Source organism: Acartia tonsa, chromosome 9 (assembly GCF_053477335.1).
Source record: "Acartia tonsa isolate MP-2025a chromosome 9, ASM5347733v1, whole genome shotgun sequence".
NCBI lineage: Eukaryota > Metazoa > Arthropoda > Copepoda > Calanoida > Acartiidae > Acartia > Acartia tonsa.
In genome coordinates, this window is record NC_137268.1 from 4,454,579 (window position 1) to 4,475,572 (window position 20,994).

Genomic DNA, 20,994 nt, shown 5'->3' on the forward strand with positions numbered 1-20,994 from the left:
TCATTAGATAATGAAAAAGAATTTCTATAGGCGATTTCTTTTGGGAGGATGTCAGGGTGTCTCAAAACTAGTTATAAAACTTACCAGGACCTATAAGACGCTTCACTTTAAAGTATAATCATATTGGTTCATTGGTTAGTGAGTTAATTATTGTATTTTTATGTTCTAAAGAATGAGATACTACTATATATTTGAATAGTAGTGGCGCCCTTAGCATCTAAGAACTCGTGTTTTCTAAAGGGTAAAAAGGGAGGAGAAAAATAGCCTAAAACCATTCAAAGGATTGACCTATAAAAGTGTGGAACCATCATGGGATCTATGTGAAGCTTTCCTAAAAAGGAGAACTCAGTATTAAAAGTAATGAAATCTGAAGCTATAGTCAAATAAACCTTACTTACTACTTTATGTTATAGGATAGTACTTTTTAACTTAATAGATTAGGTAGGTGCTTTTTTTACATAATTAAATTACCCCCCCCAAAAATTTTACCCCCGGGGTAAATTAGTTTGGGGGGGGTAATTACCCCCCCCAACAGATTTGGGGGGAGTATTTACCCCCCCCAACAGACTTTAGGGGGGGTAATTACCCCCCCCAATCAAATTTTACCCCCGGGGTAAAAATTTTGGGGGGGGTAAAAAAAAATTTCGGCGCGCTTCGCGCGCCATTTTACCCCCCCCAAACACGAATTACCCCCCCCCCTAAAATTTTTTACCCCCCCCAAAAAAAAAAGCTTGGACGCCCCTGTTCAGGAGTATAAGGTGTTTAAGCAATTTGGCTTGGATTTGAAAATAGGAACAATTCTTAACTGTTTTGGTTGTTAAAATCTTTGGTTTTTTTAACTTATTAATTTCGCTGCTTTTCTAATCTGTTATCAAAGTTAGACGCTTGAAATTTTGTGAAAAGATTCATATGACTAATAGGCGTCCAGTATATACTTCACACTTTCCGTATGTATGTGTGTCTGCCCATCTTTTACCCTATCTCTTCCCCTCCTACTGGATGAACGAACTTGCCATAAAGCGTGTTCGATGTAGTTATAAATTTTTTCCTTTAATAATATCCACTTATATTCTTTATCCATTTATTTGCAGGTGTGCCAGGGTTCTGTTTAAATCTTTATATAATTTTCACAAACAATTGATATAGAATATACGTGGATATTATAACATAGGAAAAATTGTCTTCAATTCTGGTTGCCAACATAGATGTCACTTGATGAACGAACTGACCAATTCGTTCATCCAGTAGGAGGGGAGGGGATGGGGTAAAAAAGGTGTTTAGTGGGATACAAATTTCATTTTATTAGAGTACATGATAATCTGGTGAAAGATCCAAGTAATAATATATCCATTTTTCATACATTCTTCTTTCATAAATTTGAACAACAATGACAACATCCAAAGAAGCACATTACTTATCATATATATATAAAAAAGAAGAATAGTCAAACAAATGAACTGAAGCGCATTTCACAAGAAAGTTTATGGTGCCAACGAATAAATAATTATAAACGAAAGGGACTGACGAACAGACAAAACAAGTCACAAAAAGCTGATGATCATTCAGATGGATCCTCACAAGATATTTCAGACAACTATCTCATATAATGCCCAAGCATATCACATTTTCCCTGTAGTGACATAGATATATGGAGGGATCTAAAGGGATAAGACAATAAATTAATGTGCATCCCAAATGTTAATACACAAAATTACCCCCTCTGAAGATTGCAATTAGTGGTTGAAACGTTTGGACACTCAACCAACGAATCAAAATCCATTAAAAGTCCCCAAAGTTGTTTAACCAACGAATAAACGAACAGTGTGTTTTATAGTATAAGATTATTAGTCAAGAGAATCTTCACACAAAAACCCGAAGCCTATCTTTAGAATCCCCTTACAAAAGAAATTCAGAAAAATCAAATTAAATTATTTGTAGTGATTCATATGATGAATATTTCTAGTTTTATCAAGAATAGTTATTTCTCGTATCGTATTATAAACGGCTTTCCGCGGATATAGAATGTACAATTATAAGATTAAAACTAGTTTTTTAGCCCCGTGGTGCCGGACCTATCCACCGGATTCAAATGAATACGAGAAAGCTAATTCCAGTATAAATTCGAAACCGATTAATATCCACAGGATTAGAACCAGTTCTCGGCCATACTGAAAAATCATGTAATGCATTGCATCACAGACATTTTTTAATACCAGTTTTGTTATTTTTCATTTTAGTATCCGCGGAAAGCTGTCTATAATACGATAAATATGACTATCAATTGTCAATATTTTACGTAATTAATACAGAACCAGAATTATTCATGGTAAAATTCGTAGAATTTTTAATTGATTGTCTTTTTGTTTGTTGTTCTAGCGTGCGTATGTGTATGTGTGTGTGTGCGTGCGTGTGTGTATGTGTGTTTGTGTGTGTGAGGGCGTATGAGTGTGCGTACATGACTCATGAAAGCGTCATGCATGATTTTATAACAGACGTTATAAATAATCAAATTTATAATAGAGAAATACTTAAATATTTCATTATTTTTCTTTTTCATTAAAACCTTTAAAATAGGTGTAAAAAAAGATTTTTAAGCATAAAACCTTTTTTAATTTTTTATTCCTCCATTATGTACGAAATTTCGACGTGTTCCGTATTAATGGTTTTGTATTGCAACTTGCAACGCTTTGGGCATCATACAAATTATCTATCTATCTCACTATCTTCCTCTCTCTCTCTCTCTCTCTTTCTTTCTCTCTTCCTTTATTTGCTACTCAGTTTGTGATAGTATCTAGTCTACTATAGTTATCTACCTCTCTTACTTGCAGTGAAAATATATATTACATATACTTATAATAAAGTAAAAGGATGTTTGTTTGTCTGTTTGTTTGTGGCGAAGGATCTCGCTAACAACTGAACTGATCGGGTTCTCCTTAACAGGGTAGCTTCTCATAGGTCAAAGGAAGGTTAATAACTATTTTGGAGGAGGGTACCACCACCCTTCCAAGAGAAATGACAAAAAATCGAATTTTTTTAAAATGTGGGAGACTTCAACGTAACATAAAGAGGTATCGTAAGAATTATCGTAGAGACTTTAACAAACAAAAACATTTAAAGTGCCACTAGAGGCCTCTAGGAGCATAGCCGCTAGTTGCATATATTGCATTGGAAATTAGTGATGCAAAAAATATAGATTGTAATAGTTCTTTAAAAAAGTTGTAAACAGCTATCTTATACCAATTATATCAAGTAGTAAGGTTATTTTGTCTGTAGCTTAAGATTTCAATAACTAAAGTATTTGAGTTCTCCTTTACAGAGAAGCTTTACGGAATGGTTTTAGGATATTTTTCTGTGCCCTATCTACCTCTTTGAATACAGAACCCTCTGGATGCTAGAAGCGCATTCGCTAGTACAATTTTACAAAGTTTATTTTGTCTGCAGCTTAATATCATGCTAGCCGATTGAGTACTTTATTGTATGGAAACTCCACAGAAGTCCAAGGATGGTTTTAGGCTATTTTTCTACTTTCCTTTCTTATCCCTACGAACACACAGCTGCTAGATGCTAGGGGCGTTTCCGTCAGTGAGTTGTGATGCTTTTAGCACCAAAAGTCCGAGACATTCAAAACGAATCAATTTTTAATATATTGTCCAACCCCTATATGCCTGTGTATTATCACTAAAAAATTGCTTAATTTATTTTGTGTTAAGAAGGCTTTATCTGCTTGGAGAAGAATTTTACAGCGGCATTTGATGCGTAAATTGCCGATAGGAAGACGAAAAAAGTCTCTTAATGACGTCATAAAAATGAAGGATGAGGAGAGGAGTGGAAAAGAAAACCTGTAAAAAAAAATGGATGGATAATCTCTCGTTTTTATAACGTAACATGCTGATTTTTTGAGGGACTTTCTTATTCTTAACCGAAAATCCAAGACAGTAAAAGACTAATTTTAGATCCATATATTTCTGATTAAAGGTCACTTTTAATTTTTACAAAATATGATTAACAATAAAAAACATTTGAGATAAGATAAAGTAATGGATATATCATTACTTGGATCTTACGCCAGATTTTAATGTTCTCTGAAAAAGTGAAACTGGCAGCGGGCTAAAATAACGATTTCCTCTTTCCACTCACTTGACCCCATCCCCTTCCCTCCTACGAGTTCTATGTTAGCAAGCTAAATTGACGACATTTTCTCCCTGTCATAATATCCACGTATATATTAGATCCATTGCAAAAGTTAATATTTCAGATAAGAAGTGTAAAAAAGACTCAGAATGCCGTTGGTCCGAGGTAGCAGTATGATGTCCTTAGGGACTTGGAAGTCTAGGAGCACGAAATACCAAAGGTATGACAATTTCTCGTATTCTTTCAAATCCGGTGGATAGGAACCGGTTCTCATCCATACGAAAAAACTATGTCTCGCATCGTATTATATCCAGCTTTCTACGAATATAAAAATGTACAATCATAAGATTAAAACCAGTTTTTTTAGCCCCGAGGTGCCGAAGGCTACATTCTATATCGGCGGAAAGCTGTTTATAATAAGATGCGAGAAATAACTAATATTTCAAGGAGGTGGGGGGGGGGGGGGGCATTGTGCTTTTTATTTTAAAAAAGTCCCCAAAGTTTTATAATAATGTTTTCTTAAATTCATTAGCAACTTTGGGGACTTTTTTAAAATTTAAAGTTAAAGTTGTCTCTAATTATAAACTAGAAAATGGGTACTTTTGTGTATCATCTTTGGGTATGTACATCAATGTATCGCCCATTATCTTATCCCTGGTTAAATTTCAATAGCTAATGAGGTTATTATGTCTTTACATGAAAAAGCAGTAATTTTTTTTCATTTTGAAAAATCATTTTCATTAAAATAATTGTGATTGAATTTAGGTTTCCTATCAGAGTTATTGTTTTTAATAAGTTAATTTCACATATTGATAATTATTTTTCCAGTATGGCTGCGAAACCGATTTATATCCGCTGGATTAGATCCGGTTCTCAGCCATACTGATTAATAATGTATAGCATCGTATTACAGACAATTTTCCCAGAATAATAAAATAAAAAATCCAAAATTAAAACCAGTTTTAAAACAGGTTCTAATCTTATAATTTTCCATTTTAAAATCCAAAGAAAGATGTCTATAATACGATGCGATAAATAACTGTTTTAGGTTTCTAAACATGGCGAATGTATTCTTGTTAATAACCTCGACTATCCTCATATTCTCCAGCATTGTACTCATCAAGTTCTATCATATATCAAAGGTACGTTGAACAACAAAACAAGGATGACAACATCCATAAGAGCGAAGCTCTGAAACGTTAGGACAAACGGACATTAACACTTGTATAGTGTCAGAACTGAAATATCAGAATAGTATTGTATAAAATTGTATGTAAATTTGTTGAAAAATTGCTTGATGCAGGATAATGTTTAAGGACATACTTACATTTTTTAGGATTTGATTATAGAGTTGCTTCGCATATAATATTGTACTTTGTTGTCCCAGGAATCAGTATACAAAAAATCACATAAATCGGATAATTAAATCATATAAAAATTTGTTGTTAAAAAAGTGAAAAATTCAACATGTTGAAAATGGACATACGGACATTCTGGTAATGATTATTGAGTTCCTATGCTTTCTAAATTGTACCTAACTACTACAGGGACCACCCTAATTATGAAAAGCTATAAAATAAAAAAAAGTATAAAATTTTCAAAATTGAAAAAAGTATTTAAGAGAAGAACGCCAAAAATTATCTCCCCAATTTTTTTTTCTTTTAAAATTTAAAATAAAAAATTGGGTTATCCAATTCAACTTCCACCTCCTCAAGTGTCCCTAGATGCTTCTAGGGACGTAGCCGCTAGTAAGATATATATAAATCGCAGACCAAGTAAATTATATACTGGATGCTTATTGATAAAGTATTTGCCTATTTGGAAAAGCAGCCGAGGAATTAACGTATCCCCCTAACCTTTGTATACAGGAGGACAGACATTTTTGAAATTATAAAGTAGAGTCGCTGCTAAAAAGTAATTTTTATGGATATTGTGACACGGGAATTTTCATTGTCAATTTAGGTTGCTAATATAGTCCTCAGATGTTGGTCAGAGGAGGTCAGAGGAGGGGATGGGGTGAAGTTTTAATGGGAAGATGGAGGGTAAAGTTATATATTAGCCAGCTGGATGCAATATTTTATCAGGGTATGCGAGAATCACTCACAATGTCCACGTATTCTATATCCATTAGTGTTAGTGTGTACATTGCACTTGAAACTCAAGGCCAATATTGCAATTTTAGTATTATAGTCATTACCTTATATTGATAACATAGGGACTTTTAATCAAACTAAAAAGTTATTTAACACTTTGAAATTCTTGTATAAGACTGAGTAACAGAATGTTTGTGTAGCGAAGGATCTCTCTAACCGGTGAACCGATATGGTTCTTCTTTACAGGAGATGTTTATGCTTATTTAAGAGAGGCGATTAGCCCATGGAAAAATACACCCACAAAAATAAATTCTTTTCTGTTAAAAATTAAATTGAAAGAGTAGGGACTATTCACCCCCTCCCCTCCTTCCTTTAAGTGTCCCTAGAGGCCTCTAGAGGCGTTTCCGGTAGCATAAATAAAAAAATAAATATGTCTAAACTACTTTTATTAAAAAATTTAATTTCAAAATTTTCTTTAGTAATATTAATATACACATATTCTTAACCTATATTTTTAATAAAATGTTACTTATGCATATATTCCTGACACTTAATCGGTTTTCCAACCCCAAAAGTATTATTCCCACCTACCCCTATATAAACCCCTCCACCCATCGCCTACCACGAAAAATACCCTTAGGCCTGTTTTTGGTACAGTCTAATATAAGTTTAAGTGTTATATAAATATAGCTTAATAGTTCTATAAACATAGACAATTTTGTCCAAAAGCAGTGGGGCTAATATCTTTATTTCAATCATAAGATATGTTCAGTAAATATAATTTTCAATGGCATAAGCGCATAGCCATTGCAAGCATGTATGTATGTACTTTTGTAATGGGCTATACAAATTGCAAATGTCTGTTTGTAAATGAACGATGTACTTTGTTAACAAAGGCATTTAAAAACTAACTGAAACTAATCTGTGAGATAAACAAACAGACGAACGGACATTCCTGAATTAAAGAGTAACTTTACAAAAAAAATGATAAAAATCATCATTTAAAACAGGATATGGTGTTTTAGCATTTTTTGGTAATATTGAATAAATACCTAATTTTGATATAATTCCTTACCAAAAACACCCTCTATTATTACATATTTTGTTGTTGTATCTATCTACCCTCCCCTCTTTTATTTTCATCAACTTATGGATTGAATTTGTTCCACTGGCAAGATTTTTGGGTCTTTTGATAACTCGTTTTACCCCATCCCTTATCCTCTACCCCACTTTTGCTTTCATTACAAAATTCTTCCATCCTAACTTAACAACGCTGCTCAATAATGTAGCTCACCAAATTTACACATAAGGTGACGTTAACATGGGAAATACATATAATTAATTATGAAAATAATATATCCAAGTGCGTCTGTTGATAAAAAGAGAAAGACGCAATAAATCATTTAGCTCTTTATTTTTAATTTTTTAAGTTTAAAAATATTGTACTCGGCTATTCCTTGGCCGATTTAGGCTTTTAATCATATCCTGGCCGAGACAAATTTAGACCATTGACTAATCAAAAATCGGTTCAGTTAGAGGGATACCCAACGTCTCAATTTATTGCTACCAAAATTCTTATAACTACGTTGCAATTATATAAAAACCCGTAAATTGAGTTTAATCAAAGGAGTATACTGCACATTTAAATCACGCCCCCATCCCGTGATACAGCGTGGAATTAATTTGTCATCGACCAACTTATGAAGGTTTCATTTTTAGGACCTTGATTAAGGTTATAATAACATAAGATTATTAGGCTACTTCAGTTCTATTCTTATTGTGACACTTTTTTATTTAAACATCTTAGAAATATGCCAAAAAATATTTCACATAAAATTTGAGATAATTTTAAAAATGTTTTATTTTTCTTTCGTAAAAATACATTTTTATGCCAAAATAAAGTCTGTAAATTATACTGGTAACCAAAGTTTTACAAACATTGTTTTTCATTCTTTTTGGCTTAAAAACTTTGGGGATTTTTCAAATCTTAACACTTTGTAAAAACCTTTACTTTTCCCCAATAATTTTAGTCTACAGAAGGGTAGGTTTGTTAATTGTTTATTGTAATTGGGAGTGTACATCAATTATTTATCCATTGTCTTATCCCTTAAGATCCCTTATTAAAGTACACATCTAGATAGATACGTTGAATGAACATTTGAGAAAATCAAATATTTGTTTTAAAAGAACTAACCTTATGTACGCAAACCGAAGGAGTAGGGAAGGGAAGAAAAAAACCTAAAGACTTAAATTTAAAATATATAGAATCAGAATATACGATGCTATGACTTTTTAGTATAGCTGAATTGCGGTTAAAATCAATACTGAAAAAAAACTAATGTTACCTTTATTTGAAGTTGGACTTCTGGTCCATGTGGTTCTACGTGAACCCTGTGCTGATGATCGCCTTGGGACTCTACACCTTCTTTGTCTGTGTGTACGGGTTTCTCATCTCAAATCAGGAAAACAGGTAAGTTACAGAGAGGCAGGGGACGTAGGATTGGAATATAATATCATGGTACCTAATTTCTTTTTTTGTAAACTCGATATCTCATTCGTTGGCTAATAAACTTTAGATGCATTTATTAAATCATGATTTGATTTGTTGAGTGTCTAAATGTATCAACCAATTTTAATCAAATAATGGGTTATCCATTGCCTTATATCTTGACTTCAAATAAAGAAAAGTTTCGTTATTAAAGAGAACCATGTTATCCTGGGCCTTCGACCCTTCGGGGCTAATAAAACTCGTTTAAACTCATAATTTTGTATTGTAATATCCGCGGTAAGTTGTCTATTTTATGATTTTTTTAAGAATTAAAATATATTTCAGATGCTTAGTTGGATTGGTGGCAGTGTTTCTGTCGATCGCTTTCCTCGGCCAAATATTCTCTGTGTTCACAGCTATGGAGCTTAGAAACATCATCAATAATGAGGTAACAATTGATATATTATTACCTGGATCTTACACCAGATTTTCATGTTTTCTAATAAAGTGAAACACTAAAATAACTATTTTCTTCTATACCCCATACTCTTCTGGAATAACGCACTGGTCAATAAACGATAGGGAAAATGATAACCAAAATTGACGACAAATTTTCTCCTGTCATAAAATTCTACGTATATTCTACATCCATTGAGGTAAATTTGTATAGTGATGGATTATAGATGAGTTATCAGACTTAAAAAGACTTAATAACAACATTAAAATGTAAATAGGTACCCAAAGTTTTTCACATTTTCTTAAACATTAGGTACTTTTATTGAATTTAGCCTACACACTTTTACGCCAATACATTTAGATGTGGTATTTTTATTTATCATCATTGGGGGAGGAATGTGAAATTGATAACATATCTTTTAGGTTATCGACCCTGGAGCAGTAATCAACGACATGAAGCATTATGGAGAGTATGGTTATGAACATGTTACTGCCAAATGGGATGAAATGCAAAGAGAACTCAGGTATAGTTCAGAAAGACAGGCAAGGGTGGGGGTGGGTGTTTACCCCCCCTCCCCCCCTCCTTAAACGTTGAAACTTTTCATTACCCCCCTCAAATTGTTTTTAATATTTCACTTAAACCTGTGATAGTTCTCATTTTACTCTCTCTAAATATCTAAAAATTAAAGAAAATTACATTAGATTATCCCCCTTAAACCTTCGAAACCACTCATTTAATCCCCATCAAAATGAAAAGCTTGGACGTCCCTGGAGACATGGACAGTAAAGTAAGGAAATGTTAGACAAGGTCTTATTAAAAGAATAGATTTAAAGGTATCTTGATTCTTAACCTCCAAATTTTGAGGGTGACATTGTTCAAAGTTTTTAGTTATTACAAATCAGGTGAACTTTTCACATTTAACACAACAAAATGTAGGCTTTATCTTAATTTTACCCCCTGAATATATATTTATTTTTTGGAGGGTGGGGGGTTGTTAGAAATATTTGTACTACCCCTCCCCCCTTTTGAGACCTATTTAAACTTGGACATTCTTGAGTAGGGATATACCAAATAAGTCCGTAACTTGATAGGTAGATGCATTTATAAAAGAAAATAAGAATTTCAATAAATAATGTTTCAAAAATGTTCAACAAATCCTAATAATTTTAGATGCTGTGGTGGTATTGACTTCGACATTGGTTATCAGGTAAAAATTCTTTTAAAAACATTTTAATTATATTTGCAATTAATTTTAAAAATATTAACTACTTGCTACTTCATTTTGAAAACTGCTTTGCCAAAATCTGTTTTAGTCAATTGTTTTGCTTATATCGTACCACATCATAGGGGTAAGTCAATAGGCGATAAATTGATATACACTCTCAATATACACTCTTCTGTATAACTCTGTTGTAAATAACAAGTACAACATTGTTTATATTATGCAATATAAAATACTCAATTGTGCAAAAACGGCCGAAAGGCTGCATATTGTAAAACCTGTTTTATACACAAAAGTTGTGGATATATATAATTTGATTGCAAAACCTGTGAGGCCTCTAGGCCGTTTTTGGTTAAAATGGAAAAAAAACGGATTTTTTGGTTAATAAATCTATAATTTGGATGAAAACAAACATAAAATATATTTGATTACTCAAACAAAATTAAATTTTTGAAAAGATGTTTTTCATCAAAAATTGAACAGTTTTCTGAAAGTACACCATTCAAAACTTATTTTCATGGGCTGAAATTTTTCTCTTACTTTCGAAACAATCAAAGAACTCGGTCAAAAATAAATATTTAAAAAAATCCTTTTATAGCTGTTTACTTACTACTATTTGCAATACCTAGACTAGAAAAGAAATGATTAATATTTGTGATGTCCGCATTGTTTTTGAGTGATCCCACTATGTAATATCCAATTCAATTAACCCTTACAGATCAAGGGGGGGGGGGCTCAAAGAGCCCCCCCCTCTAGTTTTTTCAATCTCATTTTTTTTGTAGGTAAGATGGAGAGCTGTAACTTCATGACTTTTTAAGTTTAGTAATTATACGTCGGCAAGAGTTGATTTTATTAGGATATCTGGTCTGTGTCGGTCGTGGTGTCCGGTCAAAGTCGGTTGGGTAGCAAAAAAAATTTGAAAAAATTCTAAATAAATCTTAATTTCTACATTATGACTTGTGTGTATAATAGGGTGGGTCGATTTTGGACATTTTTTTCTGAGGCCAAAGCGGGGATCTGCACTCAATTTATATAGATATAATACACCTCTGGATGATTTAAAATTTATCCTAAGTCTTAAAACCGCTGACGACCAGACATAATTGTATAGCTATTTGTAAATGGGAGTCAAAAATTTATTGAATCAGAACTATGGCTTCATGGTGCTCCCTGGAAATGCCTTGAGGAGCTGAGTCAGGAACTTTTGTCCGTTTCAAAAAATCTCGTTCCTAGCCTGAGAAAATCTAAAAAACCTCTACAAATTGGACAATTCTCAATAAACCTTAATTTTTTTTGTTTTTTAGTGATTTCTAAGGCTAGGAACGAGATATTTTGAAACGGACAAAAGTTCCTGATTCAGCTCCTCAATGCCTTTCCAGGGAGCACCATGAAGCCATAGTTCTGACTCAAATTTTTTTTTGAATGTCGTCTTTGCATACTAATAAGTAATGAATTATATTTTTAAGTGGTCGTATTCTAAAACTCAATTTTTTAAAATTCTTTTTCGGTCAGAAATGTTTTTAAGGTTAATTTTATCTGTTGCATATCCCCGTTTTGTCTAATTCCGATATGAACCCACCCTAGTGTATAAGGTAGAAACCTAAATTTTTTTTGGTGAATACTTAGATATCAATGACCATATGAGAAAAGTGGTGTTATGACCGTTTGACCGCTCCCTGACCGACTTTATGACCGATTTTTGTCCGGCTTTTACTACAGACATATATCATGAATATCGTGGCTTCTATTACAGCTAGAGACCTATAATTTTTTTTGGTAAATCCTTGAGCAATAATAAACAGATAAAAATATTAATTTGCGCCGCCAATCGCCGTTTTACCGCCGTAACCGCCGAAAATGGCGTTTTCCGTTATTTGCCGTTTTTCGGCGATGATCAGAAAAAGTAATGTTTTTGTTATGAAAAATAAAAGTTCGTCCTAAAATTTGGTCATCCTAGCTGCAAAATTGGCCGCTCTACAGCTGTTTTAATATTTAGCGGCTGGCCGCTAAAAAGCGGCTAAGGAGCGGTCTGACTGCTATGATTAGAAAAAGTAATTTTCTCTAAAAATACACATGAACCACCAGAAAAAATTTTTACGTCTTTATCTGTACCAGGAGCCGAGATAGAGGGGGGGGGCTCTTTGAGCCCCCCCCCCCCCTGATCTATTAAGGTGGGAATTGGGGCCCGATCTGTAAGGGTTAACTACTAATGTAAAAACTAAGAACACATTAATTTACATTAATACATTTATTTTTAGAAAAAGTTTAAATATAAAAAAACAATAACATTCATAATTTTTTTTTTATTTTTTATATGTTAAACATCTAATTTAAAAAGGTCTGAATTTTTTCTAACAATTTGCAGTTTCATTAGAATTATTATAAAAAAATTAAGTTTCCCTCTCATTTTCTTTGTTCAAGATTGATTTGATTTTCTTACAAAAATTACTGTTTTTAAAGAAATGGAATGTATCCACTGCTAGATCATATAGGCCAAGAACAGAAAGACCAAGCCATAGTCCCAATAGAGCTTCCAACATCAACAATGAATTGAAAGGGGCCATAGTTGTATTCTTTTTCAGTTATCAAAACATTTAGATTGAAAGATATCTCATTTATTTCTGCACTTTGTTTCATTGATTCTCTTTGACGTACAACATATTTAGGTGTAGTGCAAGATTTTCTGCACAGTACTTCATCCAAAATGTTATCCCTACTTCTAAGAGGAGTGATATAATCATCAACAAACTGGCGTGAGAACTTATCATTGCCATAGAACCCTTCTGGGTATGTTTTGTTGCACTGATTATTTGGAGAGAGCCAGGGAGGTACACATCCTAGTTCCTTACCAATTTTTTTCTGTATCATGTCATCTACACACTTTTGAAAATCAAAAGATGCACCAGTGTTAGTTTCTGTTTTGCATGTTGACCTTATCTCAATATCCACAGAAATGAAACTACTTTCGCCAGGTTCCACCAGAATATTGTTACCCACATGTGATGATATATGTGGCATCACATAACTTCTATACTGCCTGTCAGTAATTAAAATTCTTAATGATTGTTGAGGATCATTACGCACAATAATCAACTTTTTAACAGGATCAAAATGAGAAATTTCTGAGCACAATCCAAATCCGGGTAAATACACAGAGTTATTTATTGGACTTGGTATATAATCGTGTGATTGTGTTTCTAAATTATGATTAGTGTACACCATTTCTAAAATTTTATCAAAGGTCAGGTTTTGATGTGCTCCCCATGATATACATGGATTCCCGTCACATTTTGTGTAAGTGTTACCCATCATCAAACTTTCCTCCAAATGATAACCAAGTTCTCTAAGCTTCTCTTTGTTAAGTTGATCTGTAGGGCATACCGTAATAAGTGGTATATCAACTTCTTTGATATGAACTTGTCTTGTTGAGTCTACTGTTGGAGGATTTAACAAGTTTTCTAATGCTGTTTTTAGCTGAACACCGAACAAGACTATAGAAGCTAAAAGTATAATGCCTTTCAAGAGATCCATTGTTTGAAAGTTTACTGAAACTATTATTTGTCTTCTCTGTTAGGTTTTGTTCAATTATAAGATATGAACACTTAGGTCAATGGTTACTTGTTGCAGGAGTGTTGATCATATTGCTATTCAGAATAGACTGTAACAACCCAAACAGCTATCCACCAACAGTTTATTTCTGGAATCCATGGAGACACACAGTTATGTGTATATATTAGGTTGAAAAGCACTCACTGGTATAAACATAAATTGTGTAATTGTTAGACATGTTAAGGATAATTGACAACATTGATAGTTAAATAAAATTGAGAAAATATACTCAAGAATAGTTTTTAAACTGATTGATATCTGCTGGGTTATAACTGATTTTCAGCCATAATGAAAAATCATTTTGTACAAATATTAAAATAAAAATCTTTACACTGATGACAGTTTTGTTAGCCTGGGCCTCTAGTTTTAATTTAATAATTCTTTACACCCCCACCTCTCCCAGGAAATATTTACCACCCTATACAGATTAGCCACCACCCTTCCATCAAACAGAAATAAAGGCTTTGACGTCCTTATCGTTTGTCATTACATTAAACATTAAATTCTTAAAATTTTCAAGAAATTGTAAAGATATAATATAAAATTAAGTTATTTTTATTAGAATTTAAAATTTTTAGTTAACTTACAAAGTTACATAAATAATATCAATAATCATCATATACCTATTTTTCAGTAACTCTAATTGGAATAAATGCATTGCACACAATTTACCAATATTGAGCATTACCATAATTTGTAATAGCAATAATGATCGTATTTTTTGGGTTATTATCTCTAATTGGATTAACCCTTAACAGTCGGGGGGTTAGAATATCTACATCCTGGCGGGCACAGGATGCAAGGAAACCTGGCAGGGTCATCCAGGTAAAGAGCAAAAATCTTTTTTTGAATTAAACAAAGCATTTATTTTACCAAAATACTAAAGTATTTTCTAGTAGTGAATCCCTATATGTAATATAGGTGTTCAAGTCAATTTAGGATTCCATTTATGATTCTCCAGGACTTCAAATTCTAAACTTACGCTTTTCTTATAAGTCTAAATAACATATTACAATTTTATAAAGATCAGCTGCCATTTTCCTGCCGACCACGGACTGCGGTGAATGGCAGCTGCCAAGTACAGCTGCAGCAGCCAAAATTTACACAAAGATAAACATTTTCTGAACAAAAAATGTTTTTCTAACTTAAAAAATAAAAATATGACAGCCATTTAAAATTTTTAAGTAAAAAATAACCTTAAAAAAATTTTTCTAAATAGTCGGAATTTCATTACCAATCAGGGGACATGCACATTCACAAAGAGCCTCCCCTCAGACTGATAAAGGTGTGGCAAGGGGCCTGAATGTTATGGGTTGGATACATTTTACCAAGTTCTTTTTTTACACTAGTGGCTATTCCTCTCAGGGGAGAACTTAAGGTGGGGGGAGGAGGGTTCGATCACCTACTTTTAGTTATAGTTTAATAGGAGATGGAGCATTGTTTTCTCCTTGTTGCTTGTTGCTACCTTCTCCCTTCTAAATTATTTTTCACTTTACCTATCTTGATCAGCCCTTACAATTTAAAGACACTACCAAGATAGAGCCATTTATCTTAGCATGCAGGTAGCTTCACTGTAAAGCAGAACTATAGCAGTTTAGGGGTTTGAACGATATTTTTGGTTATATACAAACAGACAGACAGACAGACAAACATACTTTATACAAGGTTAAGAGGTAATTCTATATCTCCTGAATTGGAATTAGTTTTAATTTATTGCCCATTGAATGGCATTACTAGAAATACCTAAATTTGTATTCAATTCTTTATTCATGTTTTGAAATCCTGTTTGTATTTTATTTTTGTTTGATTTTGATTCGCCACATCAAAGATTGCTTATTACATTTAGAGAGTTTCATTGAATTATTGAAAACAGATACAAACCGTTAATTTTATTCCCAATTGATGTTTTATCAGAAATTTATTGGAAATAAATTATGAAAACTTCTTTAAATTCAAATTTAATGCTTTTTGAATTAAATGTTATACTATATGTATGTATTTATATTGAAGTTGCGTTGACAACTGGGATAATTTATTTAGCCGTTGAAGCATATATTTTTAGGAAAGGAAAAAAAGAAAACATTTTAAGACTACAATTATGATATAAATTCGTTGTTATTGATCTCTAAATGTTCTTCAAAAGCTTCAATACAACCTAAATTAAAATTTGGGGAAGTTTTAACCCTTAACGGTCGGGGGGGGGGGGGCGTTGAACGCCCCCCTTCCGGTTTTTTCTATCTCATTTTTTGTGTGTGAAAGATAAAGAGCCCAAACTGCTTGACTTTTTAAGTATGGGTATGACACATAACTGAGAGTTGAAATTTTTTGAATATCTCCATCCTGGCGGGCACAGGATGCCAGCAAACCTGGCAGGGTCATCCAGGTAAAGAGCAAAAATATTTTTTTGACTAAAACAAAGCATTTTATCATACCAAAATACTAAAAAATCATCTAGTAGTACATCCTTATATGAAATACAGGTGTTCAAGTCACTTTCAGGTTCCAGGTATGATCCTGCAGGTTCTGATCCTCCAGGTCTCCAGAAATCTTTGAAAGGCTCCTGTGGCCGCAATTTTTGACTTAGAGACTTCAAATTTTAAACTTAAGCTTTTCTTACATGTCTACATAACGTATTAAAATTTCATGAAGATCCGCCGCCGTTTTCACGCCGACCGCCGACTGCGGCGGCTGGCAGCTGCCAAGTACAGCTGCGGCCGCTGAAATTTATATTTTGATATTTCTAATGTACAATTTACATAAAGATAAACATTTTCTGGAAAAAAAATTTTCTTCTAGCTTCAAAAATAAGAAAATTACAGCCGTTTGAAATTTTTAAGTAAAAAAAGACCTAAAAACAAAGGTTGTTAAATAAAAGGGTGAAGGAAGCGAAAATTGACTTAGACTTATAAAAGGTCGGAAATTCATTATCAAACAGGAGACTTGCACAAAAAAATTTAGCCCTCTAGCTCTAATAGGAACTGAGATAATAAGGGGGGGCGTTGAACGCCCCCCCCCCCCGACCGATTAAGGTGCGGCAAGGGGCCCGACTGTAAAGGGTTAAGGAGTATTGAAACTTTTCTTATGTTTGAAGTTTTTATAGTTGAGACTTGGGACAATTATTGTATATAAAATTCACGAAACCTAGAAGCTAACCAATAAGGTAAAAATTATTTACCCGTTTAATTAACATCCGAACCAAATATTGTGTTTTTGAGACGTAAGACATAAGCTTAAAATGTATTTATCTATCGACCAACAATTTCTAAAAGGGGTAATTTTATCCATCAGGAGGACGATATCAATGTTTCTACCATTGTCTTATCCCTTAATATACCTGCAAATGACAAACATTTTTGTTCAGCGTTGGAGAAGTACTCCGTACGGAATGACAGACAAACACAAGGTTCCTGACTCTTGCTGCCATGAGGAACATGAAGACTGTGGAGAGGACAAGAATATGTGAGTATAGGGTAGATAGATAGATAGATAGACAGACAGATAGACAGACAGACAGACAGACAGGCAGACAGACAAACACAAGGTTCCTGACTCTTGCTGCCATGAGGAACATGAAGACTGTGGAGAAGACAAGAATATGTGAGTATAGGGTAGATAGATAGATAGATAGATAGATAGATAGATAGATAGATAGATAGATAGATAGATAGATAGATAGATAGATAGATAGATAGATAGATAGATATATAGATAGATAGATAGATAGATAGATAGATAGATAGATAGATAGATAGATAGATAGATAGATAGATAGATAGATAGATAGATAGATAGATAGATAGATAGATAGATAGATAGATAGATAGATAGATAGATAGATAGATAGATAGATAGATAGATAGATAGATAGTTAGATAGATAGATAGATAGATAGATAGATAGATAGATAGATAGATAGATAGATAGATAGATAGATAGATAGATAGATAGATAGATAGATAGATAGATGGATATATATATAGATAGATGGATAGATAGATAGATAGATAGATAGATAGATAGGTACATACACTAGAAGTGAAAAGAAAGACAATTTTAAATGATTTTCTATTTTCAGTGCTCGTCCCAACGTGCATTCCCTAGAAATCTACAAGGATGGTTGTATTGCTATCATCAAATCTAAACTAAAGAATGAAGTCGAACCTTTCATGATTGGTAAGTGTTGTTATAATAGATATAGAAGATCTAGATGGTCAATTTAATGGCCCAGTAATTCGTCAAACGTAAAGTTAACCCATAATAAGTAATGCTTTTATTGTAAAAGGGTTTTCAACTTATCAGTATAAGGCAACCTAAGTTTTTGACGAAGATTAACTTAATTTTGTTTCTAGGCGATGTAATTTAACATTGAAATTTCCAGCATTAGCAATGGTAAACTTTCAAAATTTTAATGTACTTAAAATTTAATTTTGTAATTATTGTAGCATCTTAAAATTTTAGGGTATGCTTGTGTTGGAGTTGCCATAGCTATTGTTGAGATGATTACAGTTGTACTCGCATGTGCTTATGTTGCTCAGATTTCAAGAAGAAGAAGAAGGGATGAAATTTATACTAGGTAAATCTTTATAATAAAGTATGTGTGCGTGTTTGTTTGCCTGTCTGTACATACCGAAGAATCTCGCTAACCGCTGAACTGGTATGGTTCTCATATTACATTATAGCTTCTCATAGGGCCTATTTTGGCCTAGGGTACCACCACCCTCCCAAGAGAAATAGTCTCTAGAAAAAATTATCCCGTCGCCCAATTTTATACTAAGTGCCACTAGAAGCCTGTAGACTGATAGATAGATGATGATATCACACAATGTACTCTCTTGTGCATTTACATTGGCATGCTTTTATTAACTTGATCATAAACTATAGGTTCAAGTAACTAAGCTACTCTTAATTCACTTTGTCTGTCCGTCACATTCAGTTATTCAGTCTGCAACAATGAAGAAACGTAATTTTTTTGCTGAAGATAGACAGCTAAAATTTCAGTGAAGTTTGTTATTTTATATGAACATCTAGTTTATACAATGTTTTATCCGTCGATAATGCTTGTAAAGACATAAACAGTTACTTGTTTTTAGGTTTCGTGATTTTTTTATATTTTTTCCTTTGTTATGGCAGCTAAAAAACTGCTCTAAAACTCATTTTGTCAGTTTTTCAATTTCATAAAGGGAGGAGTAAGTTGCGCTAAAATTCTGTAAAATTGTGAGTTTTAATTTAAAAACAGTAGGAGAACGATAAAAATTTATGTTAACTTTAAAAAAGATTGTCTATAGTTCTTTCAATAAGAAATACACATATTTAGTGAATATTATCGTTCTACTATTATTTTTAAGCCATAAAACTCACACCTTTACGGATTTTTAGTGCAACCTATTACTCCCTTTTTCGTGCTTCGCTACTAATAGCTTAGATGTTATCCAGGGACGGAGGGGACATTGGGATGTTTATTACATTAGTCCCCAAAGTTTTATAATAGCGCTTCTTATTCGTTATCTCAACAACTTTGGGGATTTTTATGAATTTTAAAGGGTTGGTTCATTAAGTTGAGTGTCCAAAAGTTTTAACTACTGATTGTAATCTACAGAAGGGGTTAATTTGTGTATTACCATTAGGCATGTGCAGTGTATCGGCTATTGTCTTATTCCTTTAGATTCCTAATGTTATACATGTTTTTCAGAGCGGCCACAGCAGCCAGCGGAGAGGATGAATACCTGCCAGCTCTCTCCAAGGAAACCAACTTCTGACTACTCTATCAAAATACATAAATAGATCCATCCACCGAAGTGACATGTGAAAAAGTTAAAAATATAAATAGTTATTTATCGCATCGTATTAAAGACAGCTGTCCGCGGATATTAAAATGAAAAATTATTAGATTAAAGCCAGTTTTGTTAGCCCAGAGGGGCCGAAGGTCTGGGCTAACCAAACTACTATTAATTTTATGATTTTTATTTTAATTTTCGTGGAAAACAGTCAGTTTTACAATGCCATACATTAGTTTTAGGTATGGCTGAGAATCGGTTTCGAAGCCATACTTGAAAATCAATTATGTATTGAATAGATCAATTCCCAATCAGACACAAAAATCTGTCCAACCAAAAATGGAATTTCAAGCAGACAAATATTTTTTGTTCATACTTAGTCACATAAACATGAATCAATCCCATAATACGAGTTTTTAAAAATATTTTTTACACTTTAATGATTATCATATAGGCTTTTTATGTTTGTTATGTATAAATAAAAAACATGGCAATCATGGAAAAGAAACTATTTTATTAACAACTTAAAAAATTCTACTCTTTAAATAACCTATATTGACAACCTAAAAAAAATAAACTAAGGTAAATTCTATTTTTTTTATGGACAAAGCTTTCTATGAACATAATAATTTTAAACTTATAAAAATTATGTTATTTCATTTACAGCGTGCTTTTTATACTTTCAGAAAAACAATTTTCCAAATTTTTAATATTTAAAATTAAATAAAACGTAGGTAATAATTGTTGTGAATTTCTTAAACATTTTCTGTAGATTTTTTGTGAATTTAATTTTTTGTCACTAGTAAATTTAATGTTTTAGTATTTTAAATAACAAATAATGCAAATATTGTCTTCTAGAAACTTAATATTGCTCTAGAAGAAATTAGGATCTCAATTTTAATAGATTTTTAAGACATTATTTTCAAAATTTCAATTTGTCACAAAACTAAAGATGGTTAGATCTGAAAATTATTTTTTTTGTATTTTATGTTTTTGTATTTAAAATAACATTTATGTTTTAATATGTAAACTATATAAAAAGTCTTCACTTTTTTTTGTTACTAAAATCAAGTTATTTTTTTACATATTTTATTGTAATACCTAATGTAAATAAATTACTGTATTATGATTTTGATTAGTTAGAGGTCAAAGGATGGTGGCGTTGAACGCTCCCCCCCCCCTCTGGATTTTTCTATCTCATTTTCTGTGTGTGAAAGATA

The 20,994-nt window shown here is 32.6% G+C and overlaps 1 protein-coding gene across 1 annotated transcript; it reads left to right on the plus strand.

Moving 5' to 3' along the window:
* The first annotated feature begins 4,206 nt into the window (after positions 1-4,206).
* Positions 4,207-20,903, plus strand: LOC145328053 (CD63 antigen-like). The gene is made up of 10 exons (XM_080171604.1): positions 4,207-4,351; positions 5,180-5,273; positions 8,582-8,694; positions 9,058-9,160; positions 9,592-9,692; positions 10,340-10,376; positions 17,362-17,459; positions 18,076-18,173; positions 18,459-18,573; positions 19,690-20,903. Exons 1-10 carry the CDS (start codon positions 4,281-4,283, stop codon positions 19,754-19,756), a joined length of 897 nt encoding a protein of 298 aa, XP_080027730.1. The 5' UTR covers positions 4,207-4,280; the 3' UTR covers positions 19,757-20,903.
* Positions 20,904-20,994: the final 91 nt, after the last annotated feature.

Excerpts from the sequence above, each read along its gene's own strand:
- LOC145328053 (XM_080171604.1), top strand. The coding sequence starts at position 4,281 with ATGCCGTTGGTCCGAGGTAGCAGTATGATGTCCTTAGGGACTTGGAAG. Across the intron at positions 9,693-10,339 it reads GAAATGCAAAGAGAACTCAG|ATGCTGTGGTGGTATTGACT; the intron begins GTATAGTTCAGA and ends TAATAATTTTAG. Across the intron at positions 10,377-17,361 it reads ACTTCGACATTGGTTATCAG|CGTTGGAGAAGTACTCCGTA; the intron begins GTAAAAATTCTT and ends ATTTTTGTTCAG.